This window comes from Planococcus citri, chromosome 5, assembly GCF_950023065.1.
Source record: "Planococcus citri chromosome 5, ihPlaCitr1.1, whole genome shotgun sequence".
NCBI lineage: Eukaryota > Metazoa > Arthropoda > Insecta > Hemiptera > Pseudococcidae > Planococcus > Planococcus citri.
Genome location: NC_088681.1, coordinates 30962667 through 30987077, shown reverse-complemented (window position 1 = coordinate 30987077; position 24411 = coordinate 30962667). Strand labels below are relative to the sequence as shown.

Below are 24411 nucleotides of genomic sequence, written 5' to 3'. Positions count from 1 at the left end.
TACATTGTACATTATCTCGAAGTCGAACTCGCGACCAGGTTTTTTCTACTTCTGCACGAATTTCTTATTAGGTACCCTACCACTCTATCACTCATTCCAGTCCATAAAGCCCTCACCTGCCTTGACTACTTTTCTGCAAATAGGTAACACATGCAGCTAGGTAGGCACCCAATGTAAAACTTGATTAGTTACTTGTTCTTCAATATACGAGTATATTACATTACATCAAATCATCAAAGTCCCAGTACAACGTATACAGTCATCAACTATGACGTAAAATTCTCTTCTGAGAAATTTTTTTTGCAGAAAAATCCACCTCAGAAGGCGGGGCTATGCGGGGATTCCTCGCTGGGATGATTTTACTTCACATTGGAATTTGCACCATCGAATTAACCATTCTTCGAATACTTACATCGCTCACGCCGCCCTAGCGGACAGGTACCGAACTATATAGTTGAGAGCCTCTGAAAGATCGTCGCATTTAAACGCGATGGTTATTTTCGCGAGGATACATTTGATCGACTACACCCTTAAGTTTCACTCGAGTACTCGACTCGTTCGTAGATAATAAGTTTATGTAGTTACGTATAGTAAGAAAAAAAAATTCGAAATCGAGAATCGTGCTACGAACATGTTCAGACAAATATAAAATAAAAATTTAACTTACAACTATCCAAAAGGTTGGTATTTTTTATCTGCATTTTTTCAGCCAATTTTTTTAACGCTTTTAAATGTTTTTTAAAATTTAATTATAACGTACCGTGTCAAAGCTAAAATAACAATGTATCGAGCACGCGAATAATTTACCTGACAGGTGTATTCAGCTGTCGAGCAACTATTAATTTTAATGATCACCTATTTCAAACGACAATAGAGCTGGTTTTACAATAAATTCTACACATTTCAACCTGTACACTATATCAGACCCACGAGTATTTGCGCGCGCATCTCGGCATATCTCCACTCTTGCAATCGGTTCTCAAAAAGAATTGCAGTTTTAAAATTTGCATTTCATCCACGTGTACTAACCAAACCTACACATCACATGCAGTGATTACAAATTTCAAACGTTTACGCGCCATTTTTCGCTATTTTGGAATTTTCTTTTACCGTTCAGTTCATCGATTAGGTTCATTGAACCATTATCGCGATGCCCAGTGAGTAACTCGGAGATTTTTTTTTCTCCGGTGATATATGAGTTTGTGCTTTGGAAATATGGTACACGATCGCATGGAAGTAATAACCGATTAGAAAGCTGGCAAAAATTACTCCATACTTATTGATTTTTGTAATGAATAATAAACGCGCTAAAATAATAAACTGGTTGGTCACAGAGTCAGTTTTATCCAGTTTGAACTGGTTCTTTGAGCAGCGTGTCTCGAAGCAATGTCATCTTCCTAATGAAAATGTATTCTAAAAACATTGAACTCTCGTATTAATATATTCTAAATAATGCACATAGATCGTAAGTACTACTCAGGTATTTGTTTATTTGATTTTTCTTTTAAATGGGTAGAAGGAAAACTTTCACACACGTGGGTAAGGTATTTTTGTTTTATTATCGTTTGAAAAAAAAAGGGAATTTGTAAATAGAAGGTAATCAATACGCTCCAACTTAGGTTAGGTACTCGTGCTTTTTGTTATCAATACCTACGTAACATGGTGTTTAACCGTATCGTATTTGAAGGTATAGCACAACAAATGAATGCTTGCAAGTATTACGTAGGTCTAGGTACGTATTTTCTTACTTAATGTGATTTGAATAGCTTATCAATTCTCGGTGTAATAATCGATGAATCGAGTCAGTCTCAGTTTCATTTATTACGCTACCGGTATACTTCTTCTACTTAGTTTGTTCATATTCGGTGCTTTTTTCGTTATAATTGAACGTTTTCAAATTACCTGATGGTTAGCAGAGAAAATAATGATCTCGGTCTATGGCTCAGAACCATCCCATCTGCTGTTTTTCGTAGGTATTTGCATTTATTTTTGTCAAAAGTTTACCATTTTGAATGTTTCATCTTGTTTCATCATGACGTATAAAGATACGAACGATTTAGACTTTTTTAGGATGAAAAAATTGTGTAAACAAATTTCGTAAGATGTAATACATACATACTATGCAAGCCTACATAACAATGAATTTATACACCTACACGTTATTTGTTTTTTCAAATTGAAAATACCTAATGGAAATTGTAGGAATTGGAATTCAATTTTGCGGTATAAGAATTTTTTTTATTTTGTGTTACGTGTAGGTATCGAATAAGTTTGTACGAATGTACGTGTTTGTAAAACAATACACATTGCGTAGATATCATATACTGTAGATGTAGATACCTATATGTACTTTGTGATTGTATATACTTTACCCATTGCCAAGTTAAATATTTGAACGTTAAAACTAAAGAGCTTGTAAAATGTGAACGAGTTATTAACGCCATCATAAACTATCCCAATGCTAAGGACAAGCCATGATAATTTTACCTACTCGCTTGAGAGATAATTACCTAAGTTCAGGGTTTACCAAAAAAATTTCTGATATGGAGTGAAAATGATAACTAAGTTGTTTGGAAAAATGGATATTTCGACACGGAATGTCTAGTGAGAAAAGAGAGATCAGATTAAAATGTCTAGCTTATAAACTGAAGAGGCACATATAGTTTGAAGGAAATCAGTTGAAATGAATTTTAGATTGAGGGAGAGGGGTATACCGAAAAGCGAGCAGATTTGATTAAATTAATTTTTGCTTTTGACTAACTTGAAAATTGAAGGCAAACGAAGATTTTTGAAAAAAAATCATGATGTAAAATGAGTAGTCTGGTTGAATTTAGAAAAGGGGGGGGGTCAATAAAAAATTATTGAGTTTTGAAAAATAATTTTAATACTTTCGCAGTTTGGGGTCAAGAATAATCTTGATCAACTATCAAGATGATCAAAAATTTACAAAGGGAAGGGAACTATTTGTAGAAATGTTCGTAGTTTTTCCCATAGCCTAAGTCATTCATAACAGGAACATTTTTAAAACTTTCGACACAGATAGGTACCCTTGTGTTTTAATCACAATCTCCTAAATCTTCAACTCAATTGCTTGATTTTTTATCATGTTATTGAATTTTGAAAAAGTAGGAACATTTTTTCCAAGATGAGACTATTTGGGGAAATGTATAAAAATTTGTGCTACGAAAACTCGGAGGAAATGTTACAAGTGCTGTTGAATTTTATAAAAATGTGAAAAAAGGAACAAAATTCGATACTTATTACCTACTATAATTGAAAATAACTGAACTTGAGTTTTCGAGGTCAGATACGTAAAGTTGATTCATACTTTAAAAAATTCCGATCATTTCTTTTCAAATTTCGGTAGAATTTGCAGGTTTTTTTTGCAAATATCTCGAAAATAAATTCTCTTTGAAAAAAAAAAACAATGGCAAGTAAACGATTGTAAATTGAATTTTCTACACCTTTGACCCTAAAAAACTTTTATGAGGAAGAGGTGCTAAAATGAAGTTTGAAAGATGTTGAGAAATGTTTTATTTTTTTACTAAATAGTATAGGTAGGTACTAGGTAGGTACATGTACATTTTACATATACTTATGTATTTACTCGTGTTTCAATTCCGCAAGTCCAAAATTTCAACTTTTTTGGTTCCAGAGAGAAAGAAATATACTCCAAATATCCAATTTTTGTGATTTTCAAATCCTACTCTCCCTAAAAAAAACCTAATCACAACTACATACATTATCTTTTAGCAAGTAAATTGTAGTGCTGTAATAAAGTTCTAAAAATGTTGAGAAATGTTTTTTGTATTTCATTGTTTTTCTGAATTACAACTAATTTTAATTTCAAGTTCAAAATTTTACAATTTTTGGTTCCACAAAGAGAAAGTTATACCTAGAGAATCCAATTTTCGAATTTTCGAACCTTCCTCCTCATTGAATAGGAGGAAAAAATCACAACCACATCTACATCATCTGTCAGCACGTAGGTAGGCCTAGTGGTGCTAAAATAATCAAGTTTGAAAAACGTTGAAATTTATTTTTTGCCCTCCCCCACTATATTTTATCTATTTCAATAGAAAAATAAGTATGTTTCAGACGTAGATCCAATTTTTAAACCGGTCTTTCCTATGAGACGAAAAGGAACGAACGAATGAATTTTTAAAATTTGTTTTCAACATAGGTACGCAACAATAAATATTATAACCCCCTATGATCAAAATTGCAAAAAAAAATCAACAAAATAAATATTAAAAAAAAATAAAAATACCTCTTTAATTTGATCTGCCCTGGTCTCGTTCACGAATTTTTGTTGCAAACGAACGATTCATTATTATGTTTACAAATAAATTAGGTATGAAAGAAAGTTTAGCGATCAATGGTTAATTGGTTATCCTTCAATTGTTCGAATAATTTTGAAAAAAGCAATCACATTCTCATCTTTGGACCCACTTAACATAACATTAGGCAGGTATTTAAAAGTCTCGGTTTAATGAGTCCATTCTTTACGTAAAAAGAAAAATAATGTTTAGGCAGAAAATCACAAATCATTGAAGTAATTTATAAATGGATTTACAAACACGTATGTTAGGTATTGAAGTCTATGAAATGGCCAGATTAGGTTACGTTAGGTTAAATTAGATATCTAATAATTTCGGAATTGAATTCGTCATCAAAAATTACTTACTCTAAAGGGTGTCTGATAGACTGATAGTCTAGTTAGAAGATGCCCCCGGGGAATGATAGATGGGCAAGCCAACTGTACACTGGAGAAATTGAAGAAGAAAGTTTCATAGGGGGAATGGAAAGTATGTCAAAAATTAAATATTAGGTAGGTACCAAAATTGCAAGAAGCTCGTAAAATAGTACCTACCTATTTAAATTACATAGATTTCTAGAAGACTAGGTTTAAAGTTAAAATGTCGAATAATTTTTAAAACTGCTGATCGTTTTTCGTTTCCTGAAAATATTTCAAACAAACCGGATCTTAGATTTTGAATATTTAAATTAAAATCTACAGAAATCACCAGATCTTGGTAACTTCGATATTCAAGTTACCAGAGAGGTGAAGAGACAAAGAGGACAGGAAAATTTGCCCCGGCCCAAATTTCTGGAAGAACTCGAGAAATGAATGACCAGCAATAAATCAAGAAGTGCATAGTTACTAAGTACCTATTAATACGTACCATTGCATAAACAAAATACAAAAATTAGGTAAATTGTCAAAATTCATGGGAAAATCTATCATTTTTTTTCAACGATACAATTTGATAAAAAAAAGAACTGTTTAAGTTATAAATAAAGGATCAGTTCTTGTGCAATTCTGCATCAATTTGAACATTTCTGGGAGGATGAGTGAGAAACTTATAATCTGAACTTGTTTAAAAATGTGTACCTATTTTCGCTCAAAATTCCAGTCAATGCAGATGAACAAAAAAGAACAGTTAATGAATGATGTATATCTCTATCTATACCTGTACTAGTATACCTAGTACCTCTATACCTACCTATAAATTGATATAATGTAAAGGGACAGAAAAAATCCATCGTTTATCTACAACTACATCTCTCAATCGGATGAAATTTCATGATAACATCTAAAACACTAGCTGACCTTCGATACAAAATTTTTTCGTATTATATTATTTCATATCGAATAATACTTACATTATATTTAGTGTGTGAAGAGGTATAATACGCATAGGTATTTTCCAAGGTAAATAAAAAAAGAACAGGATATGACCATTAGCAATTTTGAGAACCCGCGTATTCTTTAAGCTTAAATCTCTTATACTTTGGAGTTTGAAAAAGTAGTGATTAACACGTTCACTTCTACTTTTTCAGAGAATAGCAAACTCAAGACGACATTTTTTCATTTTTTTTTTTGTTTTAATGAGAGGCGGTAGAGAATGGACGATGGTAAAAATAGTTTCAGTTCCGTTGAAATTTAGGTAAAACGGTCTTAATCGTTAAATTTTGTTAAAATAGGGATAAAAAAAATAAAATCTAAAATTTGCAGTCTTAGTTTGCAAAATGAATTGCGGTTTCAAAGAATTCAACTCTGATTTACAATGAATCACTTCCGACAGAATAGAATTTTTGAGAAATGATTCAATAGAGGTAATTCATCATCACTAGGAGCTTTGGAAAAATGAAACGACTCACCCTTCATCAGAAGAAATTAAATTTCAATTTAGAGTCACATTTTTCTTATCTAAGTAATTAAAAATATTTCAATTTTTTGAGTGAGTTAGGGACTCCTGGAAACCACTTTAGTTACTTACTTGAAATATTTGATTACAAATTTTCATTTTATTTTTTGTATTTTCAAATCGTTTAAAAGTATGACGTACCTTACCCTATATAAGTTCAAAAGACTGCATTAAAAATTGATATTTGATGCAAAACGTATTCTCTAATTTTCTAAACACAAAATTCTTTTCTTCCGCTCTGAAGAACAAGACCACAGTGACTTTCAATTGTTAAGTACAACTCTTCACCATTACCTTAAAAAACTTATCAAACCATGTAATCGTGTTCGAGAGGGAAAAATACATAGGTACCAATTCGTAGTAGATCTAACCCACATTTAAAATAATTAAAAGCATTCTTAACCGCATTTTCATACATCGTATTCTGATTTTTTGACACATATCTGTGATAATATAAAAGCAAATAACCTATCATTAAGTATAGGAAACATTCAAAAAAAATAATAGAGTTACACATATCTCTACACACGCATCGACGTCACTAAATACTTTGAGGTACTTGACTGCAAGTTTTACGATTTAGCTCGAAAATTCACATTTTTTTACAGCGTTGAGAATTGCGATTACATTGTCACCTTCACGCCAATTACACCTGTTTGAAATTTCGCCGAAACCGGTTTCATTAGCGAAATTTAACAAAACACGTAGACCTATGAGATTTGAAGTTATTATCTTAATTATAATCGTTTCCAAATCTTCTTAAATACCGAATAATAGGCAATTTTTAAAAACTTAATTTTTTCTTTAATTCGTAAATTATGAAATAACGTGGTATCAAAATAAGTTGTTTATTTGAATCGAGATAAGAAATATTTGCGACTGAAAAAGGAACTTTTTATGAGGTTATATTGGGAGTTGAGAGTCGGTTTTTTTCATGGTAAAAAACTAAAAATTTCATTTCATGAGTTTAAACTCAAACTGAGGTTCTGTAAAATTTTGAAGTTTTCAAAATAGTAATTTCCGAGTTGATTTTGGGAAAAATAAAAATTTTAAAAATTCAATTCGCCAGTTAAAAATTTGTCGATAGGTTTTTTGATCATATTTTCATTTCCTTTGACATTTTAAGGTAGAATATTACGTACCTCGATTAATCAAAAACGTATTTTTGACTCAATTTCTTGAGAAAATATTTTTTTAAAAATTGATCGAGTTGCTGAAGTTTTGTGAAATGCTTTTTTTCCAAGTCATATTTCAAGTTTTCAAATGTTTTTGCAGCTTACTTTCAATATTAATAACCAAACAAGGTTTTCGTGTTTTTTTGTGGTGGGAGAGGGGGGAGGAGGATATCTCAAAATAGCCAGAAATTTGATAAGGCACTTGACAGCTACAACTTCGGTATCTATTAGTCCACCTGTTTAATTTTTCTACCATTTATAAGATTTATTTCCAATGAAAATAGCAAACTTTTGGGATCCATTTTTTTAAAGCTGCGAATTACCTTTTCAATTTTCATTAAAAAATTTCTATAGCCTTTAATTTTACGAACTAGAATTTTCACTGTTGATTTGATACCCCATGAGTTCTCTTCAAAAGCACCAAGTAGTTCAGGTAGTAGGTATTCGTTTCAAGATGATCTATATAAACCGTCTAGAGTAGCTGTAGTAACCCTGACCTAAATTTCGATTGTACCTTCTCATTCATTATATTCCAGTAACGTAACCTATCAACGTACACGTCTTGTCTAGATGTTAGAAAAATTGAAGTTTATATTATAGGTTTCAAAAATGCTCGTTTCAAAGCTCATTTTTTTTCAAAACCTAACCCGAGGAGGTATACTTATAGGAAAACCACTTCCATGAATTAAATTGAAATTCGCGTATTTAGCATATAATAACCTTGAATAAATCGCATGCTCGTATAGTATTTCTGATGTATGAAAATATCCGAGAAAAATCCCCGTTAATTAATACCTTCTTACGTTTCTACTTTTAGACTGCAGCAGAGGGACGGATACTTCGACATGGACGAGAACAACGCGAATTTATCGGATGTTGCGGTTGTTGGTAATGGCGAAGATGCTTACAAAGTAACCCTTACGGGAAAAGCTGTCTCATATGGGTCAAATAGCACGATACTCAATGATGGGACCATTTGCAACCTCACCTCCGAAGCTTATCCTCGCATGACTAATTATAAAGATAACACGCACATAAAAAGGCCATCATTGGGAGAATTGCACGGAGATTATAATATCGATAAAGTAGGTTTTTTTACACACATTTTTTTACGAGTTTTTTTTCGATTTTCATTTCTCGAATACTGCGCAACAGGTTTAATTTAATTTATTTTATCTATCATTATGCCGATGCTTTCCGTCATTACAGAATTTCTGCTCAAATTTCGAAGAGATTCCCGAAAACGAGAAAGGAGCCGAGGCGGGAGGACATACTTTGTTTAAATTAGGATGGATTCAAGGAGTTTTGATACCATGTCTTTTGAATATATGGGGTGTTATGTTATTCTTGAGGATGCCTTGGATCGTTGCCCAATCTGGTATCTTTCAAGCAACCGTAATTATTTTAATATCTACCGGCGTCTGCGGCCTGACCACGTTATCTTTGTCAGCACTTAGTACCAACGGCGAAGTTAAAGGAGGTACGGTATGCGTTTTAGAATTTTAATTCGTTTGGCTTTTTTTTTGTTTTTTTTTTTTGGCGGGGGATGATAAAAAGGCATATTCTATGTCAACTCTAACCATATAAATAAAATCTGGTTCTAATTATTTGATTCTGACAATCAAATTTTTTAAAAAATTTCTTCGAACTTTGATGGCTTTCATGTCTCGAAACTGGCTATACTTTTAATGATGAGCACAAAAGTTGTAAGCCACCATTTGGAAATTTGAAAAATTCCTCGTAGATTTTTTTAATGTAAGTACAAGTAGTATTTTCTCAACTTTTAAAATGAAATATCAACACTCCTGAGGAAGCCCAAATGCCTCAAGTTTTGATCAAAATTCAAGAAAAAATTGAAAAATCAATAGTAACGAATCAATTGTTACAAATTCGATGACGTGATTCGAAGGTTGACTCATTTTTATGATCCAACCTCCTTGAACCCTCCCCCCCACACACTCAAGTCATTAATTATGGTCAAAATTCCAACCAATTGAAAATGATCGACGATCGTATGCGATATGGTTTGTGGGATTTTCGAGTAAGCTGAGTCTCAATAATTATCTATGTACTAATTTCCGATAGAACGATCCTTCATCTAGCCCCTCTATTTCGAAAAAAGTTTAAAAAATTATAAAAATGTTGTGTGGCATTGCCGATTTGAGGTGGAAGGTGTTGAGTTCGAATTTTGATTCATTTTTTAAAAATCCAAACCTTTGTTATCTCCTCAGCTTTCATTTACCTATACTAAAATTGATAAACGGAGGAGGGGATACTGAAAATTACGGATCCCAGTTTCTGCCCCATGGAGAGATTGGAGAAAAATCATGATGATTATTTTGTCAAGCCACGAAGCAAATTTGTAGTAAAAAATAATCTGACGAGAAAACTTTTTGAACTCTCACTCTCCGATTTGAATAAAACCAAGCTATGTAGATGGAAAGAGAATGTCCTGAAGGCTGAAATCTCGACCATAACCCAAATTACAAATGCCAAAGTTGACTTTTGCTTTTTTGACAATTTTTTGAAAATTTAAAAAATTCAAGAAAAGCTATTTTAAAAACGATTTTTAAACTTTTTAATAAAAATAAAATTTTTTGAACAAAGTAAACCAAATTTGAACAATTTCTACTAGTCAACTCTTACACATTAACAATAACTAATTTTGAGACATTCTGGAGCCTCCAGAAATTTTTTGATTTTTTCGAGAAATTTTAAAATGCTGTGGAATGCTTTATATTTTGGTTAATGCTGATTGTGCATTGAAAATATGATTTTTCTCACTTTTCTGGAATTTACAAATTGGTCAAAAATTCACCTAGAACTTACATTCATGGAATCTTGCGATAACCACCTAAAATGGTCGAAAAGATGCCTAATGAACAACGACTATAGCTGTTATAGGGACTAAAGTTCATTTTAAACCCTTTCACAGCGGTTCGAAATTTTTGAAAAACAGTAAAAAAATTGTTAGAAGCTCCAGAATGACTCAAAATTAGAAATTGTCAATGTGAAGAAGTTGGATTGAAGGAATTTTTCACATCGATTCATTTTGCTCAAAAAAGCTTAATCTCATGAAAAATTTGAATTTTTTTATGTTTCTAAAAATTTTAAATGAATTTAGGCTTGAAATTTTGGTTACAGGGGTTTCAGGTTTTGTTTAAATTGGAGAGTGTAAGTTCGAAAGGTAGGACTGGATCGAAAAAATAAAGAAATAAAATCATATTCGTGTTCACCACCTTCAAAAATATAACATTCGATATATCACATGACTTTCACATAAATGGTGCCGGGGGGGGGGGGCGATGCCATTTTGTAACTACAATATTCAAAATCGTATCAAGACGTGTTTTCCAGGTCTATGAAATTTCTTTCAGAAGTTCAATATCGCAGCTCTCAATTCATTTTGGTGCTATTTTAAAATAGTTCTAGGTCAAAATGGAGTTTCTCAATGAAAAAGGGCTTCTTTCCTTCGATTTAAGATCAACATTGAAAACAAAATGTCGAAATCATGCTATTTTTTTCGAGCTGGCCCTTTCTACGCACCCCTCCCCCTTCCTCTCAGAAACCTCACTACTATAGTAAAATTCTAAAAAAATTATGTTTCCAAAAGTGTTAAACACGAATATGAACTAATTTTTTTGATTTGACCTCACTTCTGTACCACTAGTTTTTCTTCATTGCACTGATAAATCCCCCCCCCCCAAAAAAAATTCATTCATTTTGTGGGGAGGATGTGAATCGAAAAAATAAGACCACATTAATTAATTATAGCATCTTCGCCCAAAACATTTGAAGACTGAAAAGGGTTTCAAAATTCAAACACAGAAAAGCGTTCTTCATGTCTATTGGAAAAAATCCACCTTGAAAAATGTTTAAAAACTAAAATTCTTCTTCAATATTATAATGTCAGGGTGATGATAACAAGAACCAATTGATATACTATCATTTTCCGACTTCGCGATCAACGTCAACGTCGCCAACCCGAAAAATGCCAAATACACGTTTAGAGACATGTTGACATAAACTGTGATAGGTGTCAAGTCCTCATTACTACAAAATTACAAGTTATAAAATTTATCAAAATGTGATACGCGATTTTTATGATTTTGTTTACATTGGTAAAAAAATTTCTTACGCTCAATTAATTAGCTCACGATAACGATATTCGCTTACGCTTACAGGAGGAATCTATTTCATTATTTCTCGTTCATTGGGTCCTGAATTTGGCGCCTCCGTTGGTATAGTGTTGGCTTTCGCTAATGCTGTGTCTGCCTCGTTGAACACGATCGGATTTTGCGAGTCGTTCAATGACCTTTTGTGGCAAAGCTACAATACCAAGGTATTGGCTGATGAAACCGATTCGATTCGTTTGGTCGGTATTATTGCCATATTGGTTATGATATTGATTTGCGCCATTGGTATCGAATGGGAATCCAAAGTGAGTAGAGAATTCGCATTTGGAATAAATAGCTGTCCATATATTTATGGTAGGCAGTTTGTAATGATTTGATCCTGATCCAGGCTCAGAATTTTTTGATCGCTTTTATAACCATAGCGATGGTGGATTTCTTCGTGGGTGTCGGAATGGGCCCGGATTCTGATCAAAAAAAAGCGCAAGGATTTACAGGATTTTCGCGTGAGTAACCACTTATTCTGTCATTTTATTCTCTATGCGAGTCAACGTTTTCTAAAATAATAATGTATTCTTTTGATCCTAGTGGAATTAATCAAAGAAAATTGGAACCCGGATTACCGAGTTGTAGATGGAACGTTGCACAATTTTTTCTCAATTTTCGCCATCTTTTTCCCCTCAGTGACCGGTATTCAAGCTGGAGCAAACATCTCCGGTGACTTGAAGGTGACCATGGAGAACATACGCGTCATTCGCTTCAGTTTATCGCATCTTCTAAATGTTTTAACTGTAGGTATCCGCGTGTTACAGGATCCCAGCAGCGCGATCCCCAAAGGAACCTTGTTATCTTTGTTGATTTCCATGATTTCCTACATCTTGGTTGTACTCGGAGCTGGAGCAGCTGCTGTTCGAGATTCTACTGGTAATGCTACCGACGTTGCTTCGGGAAGCTTTTTAGATTGTGCCAATCGCACTTGCCCAAATGGTCTACAAAATGATTATTCGGTAGGTATAGTATTTTAAGCCTTAAGGCGATTTAAAATTTATGTATTTAAGCGATGGGAATTTTCTTAACGTTGGAAAATCTATTTCTAGATAATGCAAATCATGTCCGTATGGAGTATTTTGATCTACATCGGATGTTTCGCCGCAACCTTGAGTACTGCTTTGACCAACTTACTTACCGTACCTCGTCTTATTAAAGCTTTAGGAGATGATCATATTTATCCCGGATTAGAGTATTTCGCCAAGGAATACGGTCCGAATAGAGAGCCGTTTAGAGGATACGTTTTAACATTTTTCTTATCATCGGCGTTTGTTCTTATTGGTAAGCGTATTAATTTCAAACAACGGAATAGTTTGAAAGGCGATCAACGAGTATTTAATACGATTTTTTTTTGTTCGCAGCAAAAATTAACGCCATCGCACCTCTAATATCGAATTTCTACCTCGCCTCGTATGCGTTAATTAATTTCTGTACTTTCCACGCTGCCCTAGTCGAGCCTCTTGGATGGAGACCTACCTTTAAAGTAAGAAATTTTCTCATTTTTCAAGTTAGGTAATTGTTTAAAATCGTGGCTGATAATTTTATTCTTTTTTTTTCAATGGTTTTCAGTGTTATAATAAATGGCTGAGTTTATTCTCGAGTCTGCTATGTGTGGCAATCATGTTTTTCATCGACTGGGAAACTTCAATCCTGACCTTCTTCGTATTTTTCACCTTATACCTGATAGTAGTGTACAGGCAGCCAGGTATGAATTTTTAAGGATTTTTCCTCCATTATTTTATGCTATAGAGAAATGAAAAATTTATCATAGCGTTTGGAATTCTCCTCATACGAGTATTTCATCCTTACTTCTCATAAGAACTTGAAAAAATCAGAAAATTTAGCAAACCTGGAAAATTTAATGAAAAGTCAGGCAATTTATCAGTATTTTTTTACCAGCATTATAAGAATCTAGACAAGTTATACAACTCTTCCTACCCCCCCCCCCTGCACACGAAATACTTTGAATAAAATAGCATAAAAAATGCAAAAAAAAATCAAGGACAATATTTTTAAAAATAAAGTAAGATTTCAATCCCATTTAAAATGTTTTCCTTAATCTATTTTCTGACTTAGTCAACCAAGCATCCTGCAAAAATAATAGTATAGGTGAGTTAGGTTTTTTTTGAAGAAGCTTGGTTTTTGAGATATTTTTGCTGTAGTGGGTTTAGAAGTAAAACTTTTTTTAAGCGAAGAAATTTATTGAACTCAGCACGTAGGAAATTTCAAGGCCAACAACTTTATTCGCAGGCAATTAATTATTTTTCTTGGAATCCATTTCGTTCAAAAATCATTCATTTTTGTATCAATTTTCATTTTTTTTTTTTTAAATATAAAATAATTAAGGATTATTTTTTTTAAAAAAAATGTATTTTTGAGACGACCCAACCCATGCCCTGCAAGAAAATGAATAGAAACAAAATCACAAGTCGCAAAATTGTCTATACCAGTCGAGTTCGATCAGTTTCTGAAATTTTCAAACTTGTGGCAAAAATATATCAAAAACCAAGCTTCGCAAAGAAATAGGTTCAAATTCGCTGGTAGAGAATTTCATCATTTATGCTCAATTTTACTTCAATTCATTTTTTGTAGGGCTTTTTTATAGCCCAAAAATCGACCCCTTTTTTCATAAAAACCGATTTTCCACGAAAAATTAATTTCTGGTACTAACAAAAAATTCCACAAAAAAAACGTAGATGAAAATTATATACTGTACAATTTTTTAACTGTTAGAATCTGATTACTTTTTTCCTAGGAAAATTATCTTTAAAATCGAAACAAAAATGTCTCGATAATTAAGCTTTTTAGAAAAAATGTAATTGGACTCTACCAATGGAAATTCCATGCTTTTCCATTTCACTTTCTATCGTTTTTTTTTTTTTTTTTTTTTTTGCATACTTAACCCATTGTTAGCTCAGAAAATCGATTGTTGTACCCATGTTTACTCTTTAAAATTAAAATGAAAAAACACATTTTTTACGACAAAAAAACAGATTTTGAAATATCCTATCAGTAGAGTCCGATCAGTTTTTTCTTCAAGAAGCTTTGTTTTCGAGATATTTACGAAGATGAAAGTAGAATTTTTGAACCTGAAACAATAATATCTCGAATCAAAAAAAAAAAAAATGAAAAATGCAACTAAACTTATTTGAAAGGAAATTTCATGCTCTATAATTTTCCTTGTACATATTCATTTTTTTCTAGAACCTTTTTGTTAGCTCAAAAAATCGATTTTTCTGTCAAAAATAAGAAAAAAATAAAATAGGTAGGTATTTTCGATTCAAAAAAATTGGGTTCGGATTTTTTTTTTAGTACTTAATTACAGTGAAAAATCTCGTCTGGATCGCCTGCAAAAATTTAAGCTTCATTTTCGGGGAAGACGAGTGATCATCATTCAAGTGGATGTGGATCTCAAATGTGCTTTGAAAAGTACTGTGAACAATAATTTTTACTTTAGTCTGTAAAAAAGGGCACAAGGAAGAAATTCTTGTAATAAAACTGATGATTTATCAATTTGAAAACACACCAAAACTTCTCGAAATCATAGCAATAAAATAAAACCAAAATTATTGCTCATTATACAAATTACATTTCAACCCATAATAATATTCAAATTAAATTTAAGTCAGCAACCAGCCAACTATTTGAAAGGAAGAAAGTTTTTCTGAAAGGGTTGAGAGGAGGGTGAAGAATCGGAATACATATCAGATTTCGAAGCTATGGATATTCCGTAAGATTGGAGAGGAGGGGGCGGAAATCTTCTCATCTACTATGAGCCTCTCAGAACTTCTCGCATTAAAAAAAAATCACACACAATTTTTTGTGTGCACCTACTGGAAAAATTTCCAAAATGTTTATCGCAATATTTCTCCGTAGCATTTGAAAATATTCAAAAATAATCCTATAGGTAAATTTTCATTTTCTCCCTTTCCCTTTGAAAAATAAAAAATGATCTGATTTCACGATTTTTTTTTTTTTGAATAGATGTGAATTGGGGTTCGTCGACGCAAGCTCAATTATACAAATCTACATTAGCTTCCTCGTATAGACTGATCAACGTAGATGAACACGTGAAAAATTACCAGCCTCATATTTTGTTGCTGTCAGGCCCACCGAGTACTAGACCACCGTTATTAGATTTAGCTAATTTAATAACGAAAAATAGTGCTTTGCTAATTTGTGCTAATCTCGTCTCTGTAAGTTTTAAAAATTTATCTCTCACTTTTTTCAAATTCGAAGATACTTTGAGCTTTTTTTACATAAGTACATTCGTCTATTTTTCATTTTCAGGAAAAATTATCATACAAAAGGAGACGAGCTGTTCTCCAAGAGACAATGTTATATCTGAATAAAAGAAAAATAAAAGCATTCTTCACCATCGTCGATGGAATGAAATTCGAAGACGGTACCAAAGCAATTATGCAATGCTGTGGTATTGGAAAACTGTGCCCAAATATCGCGATGATGGGATACAAAACGAATTGGATGGCGTGCGGGGTAGAGGGAATGCAAACGTATTTCAATGTCTTACAGTAAGTCGATTTTCCCCAAAATTTTTCACCATAAATTAACCAATTGTTGCATCGCTGTAATGAAAAATCCTTTATTTTGCAGTAATGCTTTTGATAATCGATTAGCTGTGGCTATTTTACGAATGCCTGGAAGTTTAGAGACTCCTAGACCTCCCAATTTCACCAACGGTGCCGTCAATTCGGCCTTTGTTGAAGATAATGCAAATTCCAGTCGTGGTTCTGCCGAATTTAATTTAACGGAAATTAATATGGCGAATAGTAAGTTGTGCACGGTGGTATTTTATAAGGGGTCATTTGAATGCATTTTTGATATTGTTTTTCAAATCTTAGGCATGCGATGTGGCACAATGCCCAAAGAAAGTCCTTCTCCTTTACGTCGAAGTATAGCTCCAGAGCAAAAAGCTGCTGTTGCGAAGTTACCAATTAGAAAAGACTTCGACGAAAATGTTTTGAAAAAGTAGATCAATTTTTCAATTATTTAAATCGTCCGATGTTTTTGATCAATTTAAACAACAGGAATTTTTTTTGCAGGTATTCTGAATTCCAAACCGCGAACGAAATCTCAAAACAAATGTCTATATTTAGTAGAAAATTGAAAAACGGCGTTATCGACGTTTGGTGGTTGTACGACGACGGAGGTGAATAATTTTAGCTTTAAGAGCCTAAGAGGCCTTGAATTGGCGAAGAAAAAAAATAGCAGATTTTCTTAATTACTTTAATATTCGTGGGTTTGATCCGTACGATTTATTTCATAAACTGATAGGATTATTTATCGGGTATTTTTACACGTGTCAATCAATATTTAATCACGGATGGAAAATTTATTGCAGGATTAACGATGCTACTTCCTTATATCTTGAATACGAGAACCATTTGGTCGAATAGCTCTTTACGTATATTCACGTTAACTAATGATAAAAGTCAAATACAAGCTGAAGAAAAAAAGTAAGTTGATACTTTCACGAAAATTTTTCGCTCGAGGAGAAAAAAAAGAACCGAACGGTAATTTAAAAATGTATTTTTCAGTATGGCTGATTTATTGGGCAAATTTCGTATCAATTACGCGAGTCTTCAAATGTTGACCGACGTCGAGAAGCCACAAGGTCGAGAGACTAGACAATTATTCGACGAATTACTCAAACCATACAGACAGGATTCGAAGTCAAGTATGGAATTTTTTCGCATTGAATTTCCAATCAAGTTTTTTCACTGTAATCGAGTTAATAAAATGTGCATTTTTATTAAACAGGTGCCTTTGTAACAGATGAAGAACTTAAACGTTTGGAGGATAAAACAAATAGACAATTGAGATTAAAAGAGTTACTCCTTCAGTATTCGAAAAATTCTGATTTAGTTGTCATGTAAGTTTCTTTCAAGTTGTACGAGTAGATAGAATGTCCCTGATGGGTTTGCTAATAATAAATTTTGAAAATATTTCAGGTCATTGCCAATGCCCCGTAAAGGTGTAGTATCTGCTCCAGTGTATTTATCGTGGTTGGAAGTATTGACTTGTGATATGCCACCATTTTTACTCGTACGTGGAAATCAAACTTCAGTATTGACCTTTTATTCGTAGACCCCTTTTTTTCATTTTTTAAAAATATGTATGTATATGTAAGTACTTGCCACGCGTTATTTATCGAACATCACCTTTCTTAACCAATAAGACTGTAAATGTATTAATTTATTTGTTTATTCTTTGTGTAAGTATACTTTCAATTTGTCTCATTGTAAAATTGCATTTTAGCCTTTTAAATTATTACTTATCGTTTTATTTGTACCTCTACCAATATACCTAGTACTTAGTTTTTTATAACACGTAAATATTGTATGGTTACCTTATTGAAATTAAGAAACGTATTATAAAGTTCTCGAATTCTCGATGTATAACCATAATAAAAGAATGCCATTTTTTTGATAAGTGTGTAGTTACCTATTTTAATTTTTGACACGTTCATTTAGTTTCCATTACCTGTTCATTAATAGGTACTTTTTTCTACATCGAGTTGTTCCAGTAGCATTATAGCTATGTTTTTCAATTTCGTTTCGAAAAGGAATGTATGCGACCGTTTACCTGTCTTTATCAGAGTTATTTTTATATTAACCAAGTTAACCGGTACATTTCCTTTTCGATTATCAAGAAAAAATGATTTGGTTAAAAGTAACGGAATTTTCTACATTTTTTTACCCATTTTATTGACGTGCTCGAACATTGCAGGTTTAATTTTATCAAAGAGTGACGTAAGTATTCTCATTTCAATTAGAAATTTCAATCTAGGGGAGATCAAAATCATCTTTTTACGAAGTACTCCAGATTTAAAAATTACTTTTTCAAATTATAAATTTTTTATAAACTATTTTAGAACTTCAATGGGTTAATTTGACCGAATCCGGTGGAAAATTGTTGTAAAATGAGCTCAAAATGCACGATAGGGAAAAAATTGAGCTTCATTGGTAGGATGTGAAGGCTACTTTTTTCAATAGAAATTAAATTTAAAAATTTTAAAAATTAAAAAGTTTTTTTTTTTTTAAATCAGAAAAAGAGGAAAATGAAAATATTTTTAAAAACACACATTTCGACCTTTTTGAAAAATTATGTATTTATTCGTTAATAACTGTTTTTTTGCTCAATTTTTTTCGAGGGGTTGAGTGCATTTCAATTTCAACTCGAATAATTCAAATTTTCACTAGATCTTATTGAGGCTAAGTATTTCGTATGATTTTCTGCTAAGCTCCACCCAATTTCAAAATAATTTCAAAAAAGTTGTTAATCAATTCACTCTACATCGCAATCTTTCAATTTTTTTTGAATCACGTATTCGAAGATCATCTCAAGTTAATGAAATTGCCTATACTTGTCTTCATCAGGAGAAATTCAGCAACGAAAAGTATTTCGCCATCATCGTTCAATTCATCACACACGTTAATTGTGCAGTCTACGTATTTGTTCCATTTTACAACAAGACTCGTATCCAGTTCGGAATCAACACTTGTTTAATTCGTATCAACGAAGAATCGAAAAATCACACGTTATATCCTTTTTCCTTCTTCACCATCGTATTCGTCATGTGGACGTTTTTCAATCTGATAAATCCGATCATAGATCGCGATATTTTTAGCTTTTTATTTTTTTTAGAAAGGTTTATAATGGGTCTGCTTGAAGTACAAATGTGTTTTTTGTTGTATTACATGAGAAATGCTTTCCTCGATATCAGAGAAAATATCAAAATCATTATGGAATTTGAAGTAAACATTTAACAGCATCAATAGATACCTAGACGACGACGGTTAGGTATTTCTAATACTAAAATAAAACTTTTTATTTCGCAGAATGGATTTGATAGGCGGTATTTCATTAGGAAGAAATCAGTCTTACGAGTTGGAGGATCTTTGGAAAATTACAGGAGAGAACATTTAATCCTTTACAAAGCTATGGATAATTTGAACTCGGCTTATGGATTGGTCAATTTTATGCTTACCATGAGGGAGCGATTTTCATTTGCTTACTATTTGTATTGTTGGATTAGTAAAGGAAAGATATTCAATGTGGTATTGGCCAGTGTGAATTTTGTCAAGATTTTTTTACTCTTTTACAGTTTTCAGATGCTCAAGAATGAGGTAATTTAATTTCAATTTGAAAATATTTGTTTTGGTTTTTTTTTCACTTGGGTATTTTATGTTTTTTTTTTCCCAAGGAAATAGAATTGAAACGTTCTGTTAAAGAGTTGGATTTTAACACAAAAAAAGACACAAATGATCAAGTAATTTGTTTTTTTCTTTTTTTTTGAAAAATGTGTTTCAAACAGAACTTTTTTATGAAAAAATGTCATTTTTATTTTTAATTTTCAGCTCGACCTATTGAAAAAACAAATACATTTCTTAACCATAAAATTCGAAGCGTGCGGACTATTTTCTATGGATTTGAATATGATAATTTCAGTAAGATTTATTCATCGTTTTGGGATTTTTTCCTACGACATGTATTCATAAGAAAATAAGCAATTTATTCTCTTATTTATCTGCAGATCATCACAACTACAGCAGGTTATTTGTTATTATTGAATCAGTTGAATTTATGAAACATCACACAGACTGCCAAATAATGTTCCAATTGCAAATAATAAATGTATGCTCAACGTATCAAAAGGAAGAGAATTTCAATCACAAAAATTCAAATACTGTTTCGATGGGCTATTCCAGGTTGTTTTTGAGAATAAATTTCATTATCTTAATCTGAAACTGTACTGTCTATAATAGGTACCCATGAAATGAAATGAAAACAATAGATTATTTTTACATTGTACATATTATACAACATGTTTCATTTAAATAATATGTAAAACTAATTTGAAAATTGAAACAAACTTGCGATAACGTTTTGACTTTCATTTTTTTTACATCGAAATAAAAGAGCAGTAGCATTTTGAAAATAAAAAGAGTATGAAATGATGAACACTTAATAAATTTTTCAGTATATTTCACTTATGTGTACAGTAGACTCCCGATTATCCGCCATTCGATTATCCGCCCTTCGGCTTATCCGACCCAATTTCATCCGCCCTTCCCTCCGGGTTATCCGACCTACTGAGGGCGGATGTACACATATTTGCATATTTTGGCTGTTTTTAGTGCATATTTCAGCATATTTTAATCTTTTTACTCGTTTCAATGCAAATTTTTCTTATTTCTGCTCATTTTCTCAAATTTTTTCCAAAAAATCATGTTTTTTTCGTTTTTTAGCTGGAAAGTTTTTTAAAAAATTTCACCCAAACAAAACGAATTTCCCTGAAAACATTATTTTGGATTATCCGCCATTTTCGTTATCCGCCAGACCTTCAGCCCCAATTAGGGCGGATAATCGGGAGTCTACTGTATACCTAACCAAAACAAAAGGTACCTATCTAGTGCACATCTACCTACTTTCTTGAGCTATCAAAAATAATACAACCGCAGCGATTAAAAATATGATACTCCATTGCTCCGCATTTGCCTGCAAAAAAAATACTCACTTGTAGGTAACATTGATGAATTAAATTTTCATAAGTTGGAGTCTGAACAAAAAAATTAAAAAAATAAAAAATACATCATCAGGCCACATTTTTGACGCTAAATTTCATATTTTTCGATTGTCAGGAAATTTAAAAAAATTCTAATATTGCCTATTTTTTTATTTTAATACTAAAAACAGGGCTTGTAGGTAGCTCAATTTTTTCCAGAAAACAGTACGCAACTTTAGTAGTAAAAAAAGCTCGAAAAAGTAACCAAAAAAAGTGATTTAACGTAAGGAAAACATTTTAAAGTAGAAAAAATCACACACAAAAAATATAGCATTAAAAATCAAAAAATGTTGTCTGGTTTTTTTTTATTTTAAAAATTTGAACTATTTTGAAACTTTCTGATAAAAAAGCGAAACCTTTTGGCAATTTTTAGGAACAAAGTGAGAATTTTTGCAATTACTGACGTGCTGGAGAAAAACTAACATCTGCTGGAGGCTCCAGATCGTATTTAAAATGATCGCAATCGATTACGGGGGACGGGGGGGATTTAGGGTTTAGACGTAACTTCGAGCAATTTTCTGCGGAATCCTGGAGAAAAATACTTATTTAAACTCGACTGTTTCGTTTTCATCGATTTTCTTTAAAATACGCCATCTTTGTCTTTCAATCGTTTAGTATTTATTGTCCTGTGCAGCGTTGGAAAAAAATTTGTTCTTCCTCCCTTCCCCCAGCATTCTTCCAATGATCTTCGGAATATTACATAAACTCAGAAATTATGCTTAGTAAGTAAGCAAATGCAGCTTCCAATTCTTCAACTTTTTGGCAATTCTTAAGAACAAAGTGAGAATTTTTGCAATTACTGACAAAAAATCAATTTTTGGCAAAATAAAGCGAGACTTTGACAATTTTAATAAATGTGCTGAAGAAAAACTAACTTCTCCTGGAGGCTTTATATCGTATTTAAAATGGTCACAATATCGATTCCTGGGGGAGGGGGGAGGATTTTAAAATATGCCTTTACTCTCAAAATATGTAAAAATATTTCCTAACATATGGGGCTCATTTTACTCAAAATGTGAATATCCAGAACTTTACTTTGTTTCAGTTTTCATTGTAAGATATTGTAGTAATTTATTATTGCTACCACTGGTCTCTTATTTCAGCCAGACACCGCTAGATTGAAATACACACTCAAAATTATAAAACTTTCAATTTTTGTTGAATTTTTAAAAATCATAGAAATTTAAAAAATGAAAAAAAAAATCGAAATTTTCACCAAGTTGAGCTAGAAAGCTGAAATTTTGTACGTAATTTATTCTAGACTATTCAAATTGATTGGAAATAGTTGCAAACCATTTTGAGCAGTTCTGGAGCCTCTAGCAGGTTTTTGAATGTTGAAATTTTCACAAAATGTTACCAAAAATGAAGTTGAAAATCTCCCGAATTTTTCACATCTATCTACCTACTTTAAAAGAAAAAAGAAATTATATCGACTAGAAAAAAAATCTCCAGAAGAGAATCAAACCCTCGCCTCCCCAAGGTTTTTAAGGAAAATATTATTCATCAATAGGTATTCAAAAAAAATTTAATTTGAACTGAAACAAAAAGTTGGGCAATGGAAAGTTTTGGTGCTGAGTACGTAATTCTAAAATTTTCATTCTTGAAACTAATATTTTTTGAGAAACCATAGGTTTTGCGAAAAATCAGCGAAGAGCAAATTTGTGTAGAGCATAAAATTTCTCCACCACTTGTGTGTAATTCACTGTGTTCAAGATGCTGAGTTTTTGTGAAATTTGGAATTTTTCTCGATGTTTCTAGAACGAAAAAATCTTTCTTTTTTTTTTTTGAAGAAAATCCAACAAAGAGGTATTTGAAGTGACTTTTTTCGATTTCTGCGAAACCAAACTAAATTAAAAGAGCATGTTTTGAGAGTTTTAAAATTTTTAAAAATTGCTATCATGGCAAATTTTTAATTTTTGTATAATTATTTTTATATTTTAAACCTCTCAACATAGATAAATTCTTTTTTGAGCTATTCTGGAGCCTCCAAATGTATTCTAATTTTCTCCAAGAATTTCAAATTGCTTTGGAAAGGTTAAAAAATTATGAACTTTGGTGCTTATAACTTTGGTCTGTGCTTATAATTGGTCATCCTTCTGATCGTCCTGAGGATGTTATTTCAAAATTCCTGGATTTCGGTTCAATTCAAAAGTTATTTTTTTGAATAACAAATAGGTACTCAATTTCTATTAAAAAAATGAAAAAAAAAAATGAAATTTTGATAATACTTTATGGTACCAGGAATGTCTTACAAAATTGAGTTGATTTTCAAAACATATTCGTAATCTTATCCTCGAATTCCGCATAAAATCGATTAAATGAACTCGTTCCTTTCAATTAAGTCTCATATGCAACATGCACTCGTAATGAAATGCACTCGAACTCCTGCAACAGCTGTTTTTGGATATTGTATGCGTTTAATAATTTAAGCGTAATAATTCTCCATCATAATGTACTCGTACTCTCGGTTTGCATGAACATTAAACGCAACTTTGTAACGAGTGTACTATTTAATACGAGTACGTCTGTGCGAGAATATTGCATCACTTATGAGTTTAAAATAAACACGATCTCGCTATACGCACCAATCCACCATATGGATGCAAAGCGTGTGAACTTGTAATCACCGTGTAAGTCATGTCAAGCTTTATAATGACAACAGATTTACGACTAGGTACCCGAAATATATGTACTTACCATAAGATCGTACATATTATTACCATAATCAGAAAATTTTTAATGGAGCGCCACGATAAGATGAAATTCCGAATAACTATGTATTTCCTATTTACATAGTAATTTTTAATAGGTATTTATGATGTTTAATTTTCATAAGCCGTATTATGACTTAATACATATTTTTACAATCTGCTTAGGAGCACAGCGTGATAAAATAACAATTAAAACGAATTGCATTTGGAAAAAAAATCAAACATTGGTTTGAAAATCTCGTGGTAAAATTTATAATAGTAAGTACATAGTTGTATGTACAAAGTATAAATTATTCATTTTAATCATTTATACGCATTAAATCGCCAATTATCCTGCAGCTGATAGATAATTTTGTATTAATAATGCATCACAATGATTGGTGAAAAAAAATATTACATAACTAACGCTAAAATCGATACCTGCGAGATGACCTTCGACACTTTAAAAAAAGGTTAATTACCTGTATTTAAAAAATCATGAGTACATAAAGGGGTTTCGATACGAGAAAGAAAAAAAACTTTTTCACGATGCCGTTGTCATTC

General features: G+C 32.0%; 2 protein-coding genes across 4 annotated transcripts in view; one reads left to right on the top strand and one right to left on the bottom strand.

Annotated features, from left to right (window-relative positions):
* Nup62 (Nucleoporin 62kD) overlaps positions 1 to 24411 on the bottom strand; it is a 52905-nt gene that overhangs the window by 10002 nt on the left and 18492 nt on the right. The gene's annotated exons all lie outside the window — the stretch shown is intronic.
* On the top strand, positions 472 to 18021 carry NKCC (sodium potassium chloride cotransporter). 3 transcript variants are annotated; one of them, XM_065365535.1, is made up of 19 exons: positions 472 to 680; positions 8205 to 8472; positions 8597 to 8867; positions 11572 to 11828; positions 11912 to 12026; positions 12109 to 12248; positions 12333 to 12527; positions 12618 to 12849; positions 12930 to 13051; positions 13138 to 13273; positions 15553 to 15764; positions 15859 to 16100; positions 16183 to 16358; positions 16431 to 16557; positions 16632 to 16738; positions 16931 to 17045; positions 17127 to 17266; positions 17350 to 17461; positions 17541 to 18021. In XM_065365535.1, the coding sequence occupies exons 2-19, from the start codon at positions 8233 to 8235 to the stop codon at positions 17674 to 17676; spliced, it is 3075 nt and encodes a 1024-aa protein (XP_065221607.1). In that variant the 5' UTR covers positions 472 to 680; positions 8205 to 8232; the 3' UTR covers positions 17677 to 18021. The 3 variants fall into 3 exon arrangements, with proteins under 3 accessions (XP_065221607.1, XP_065221605.1, XP_065221606.1); XM_065365533.1 differs by lacking the exon at positions 472 to 680 and adding an exon at positions 1817 to 1973; XM_065365534.1 differs by lacking the exon at positions 472 to 680 and adding an exon at positions 1820 to 1969.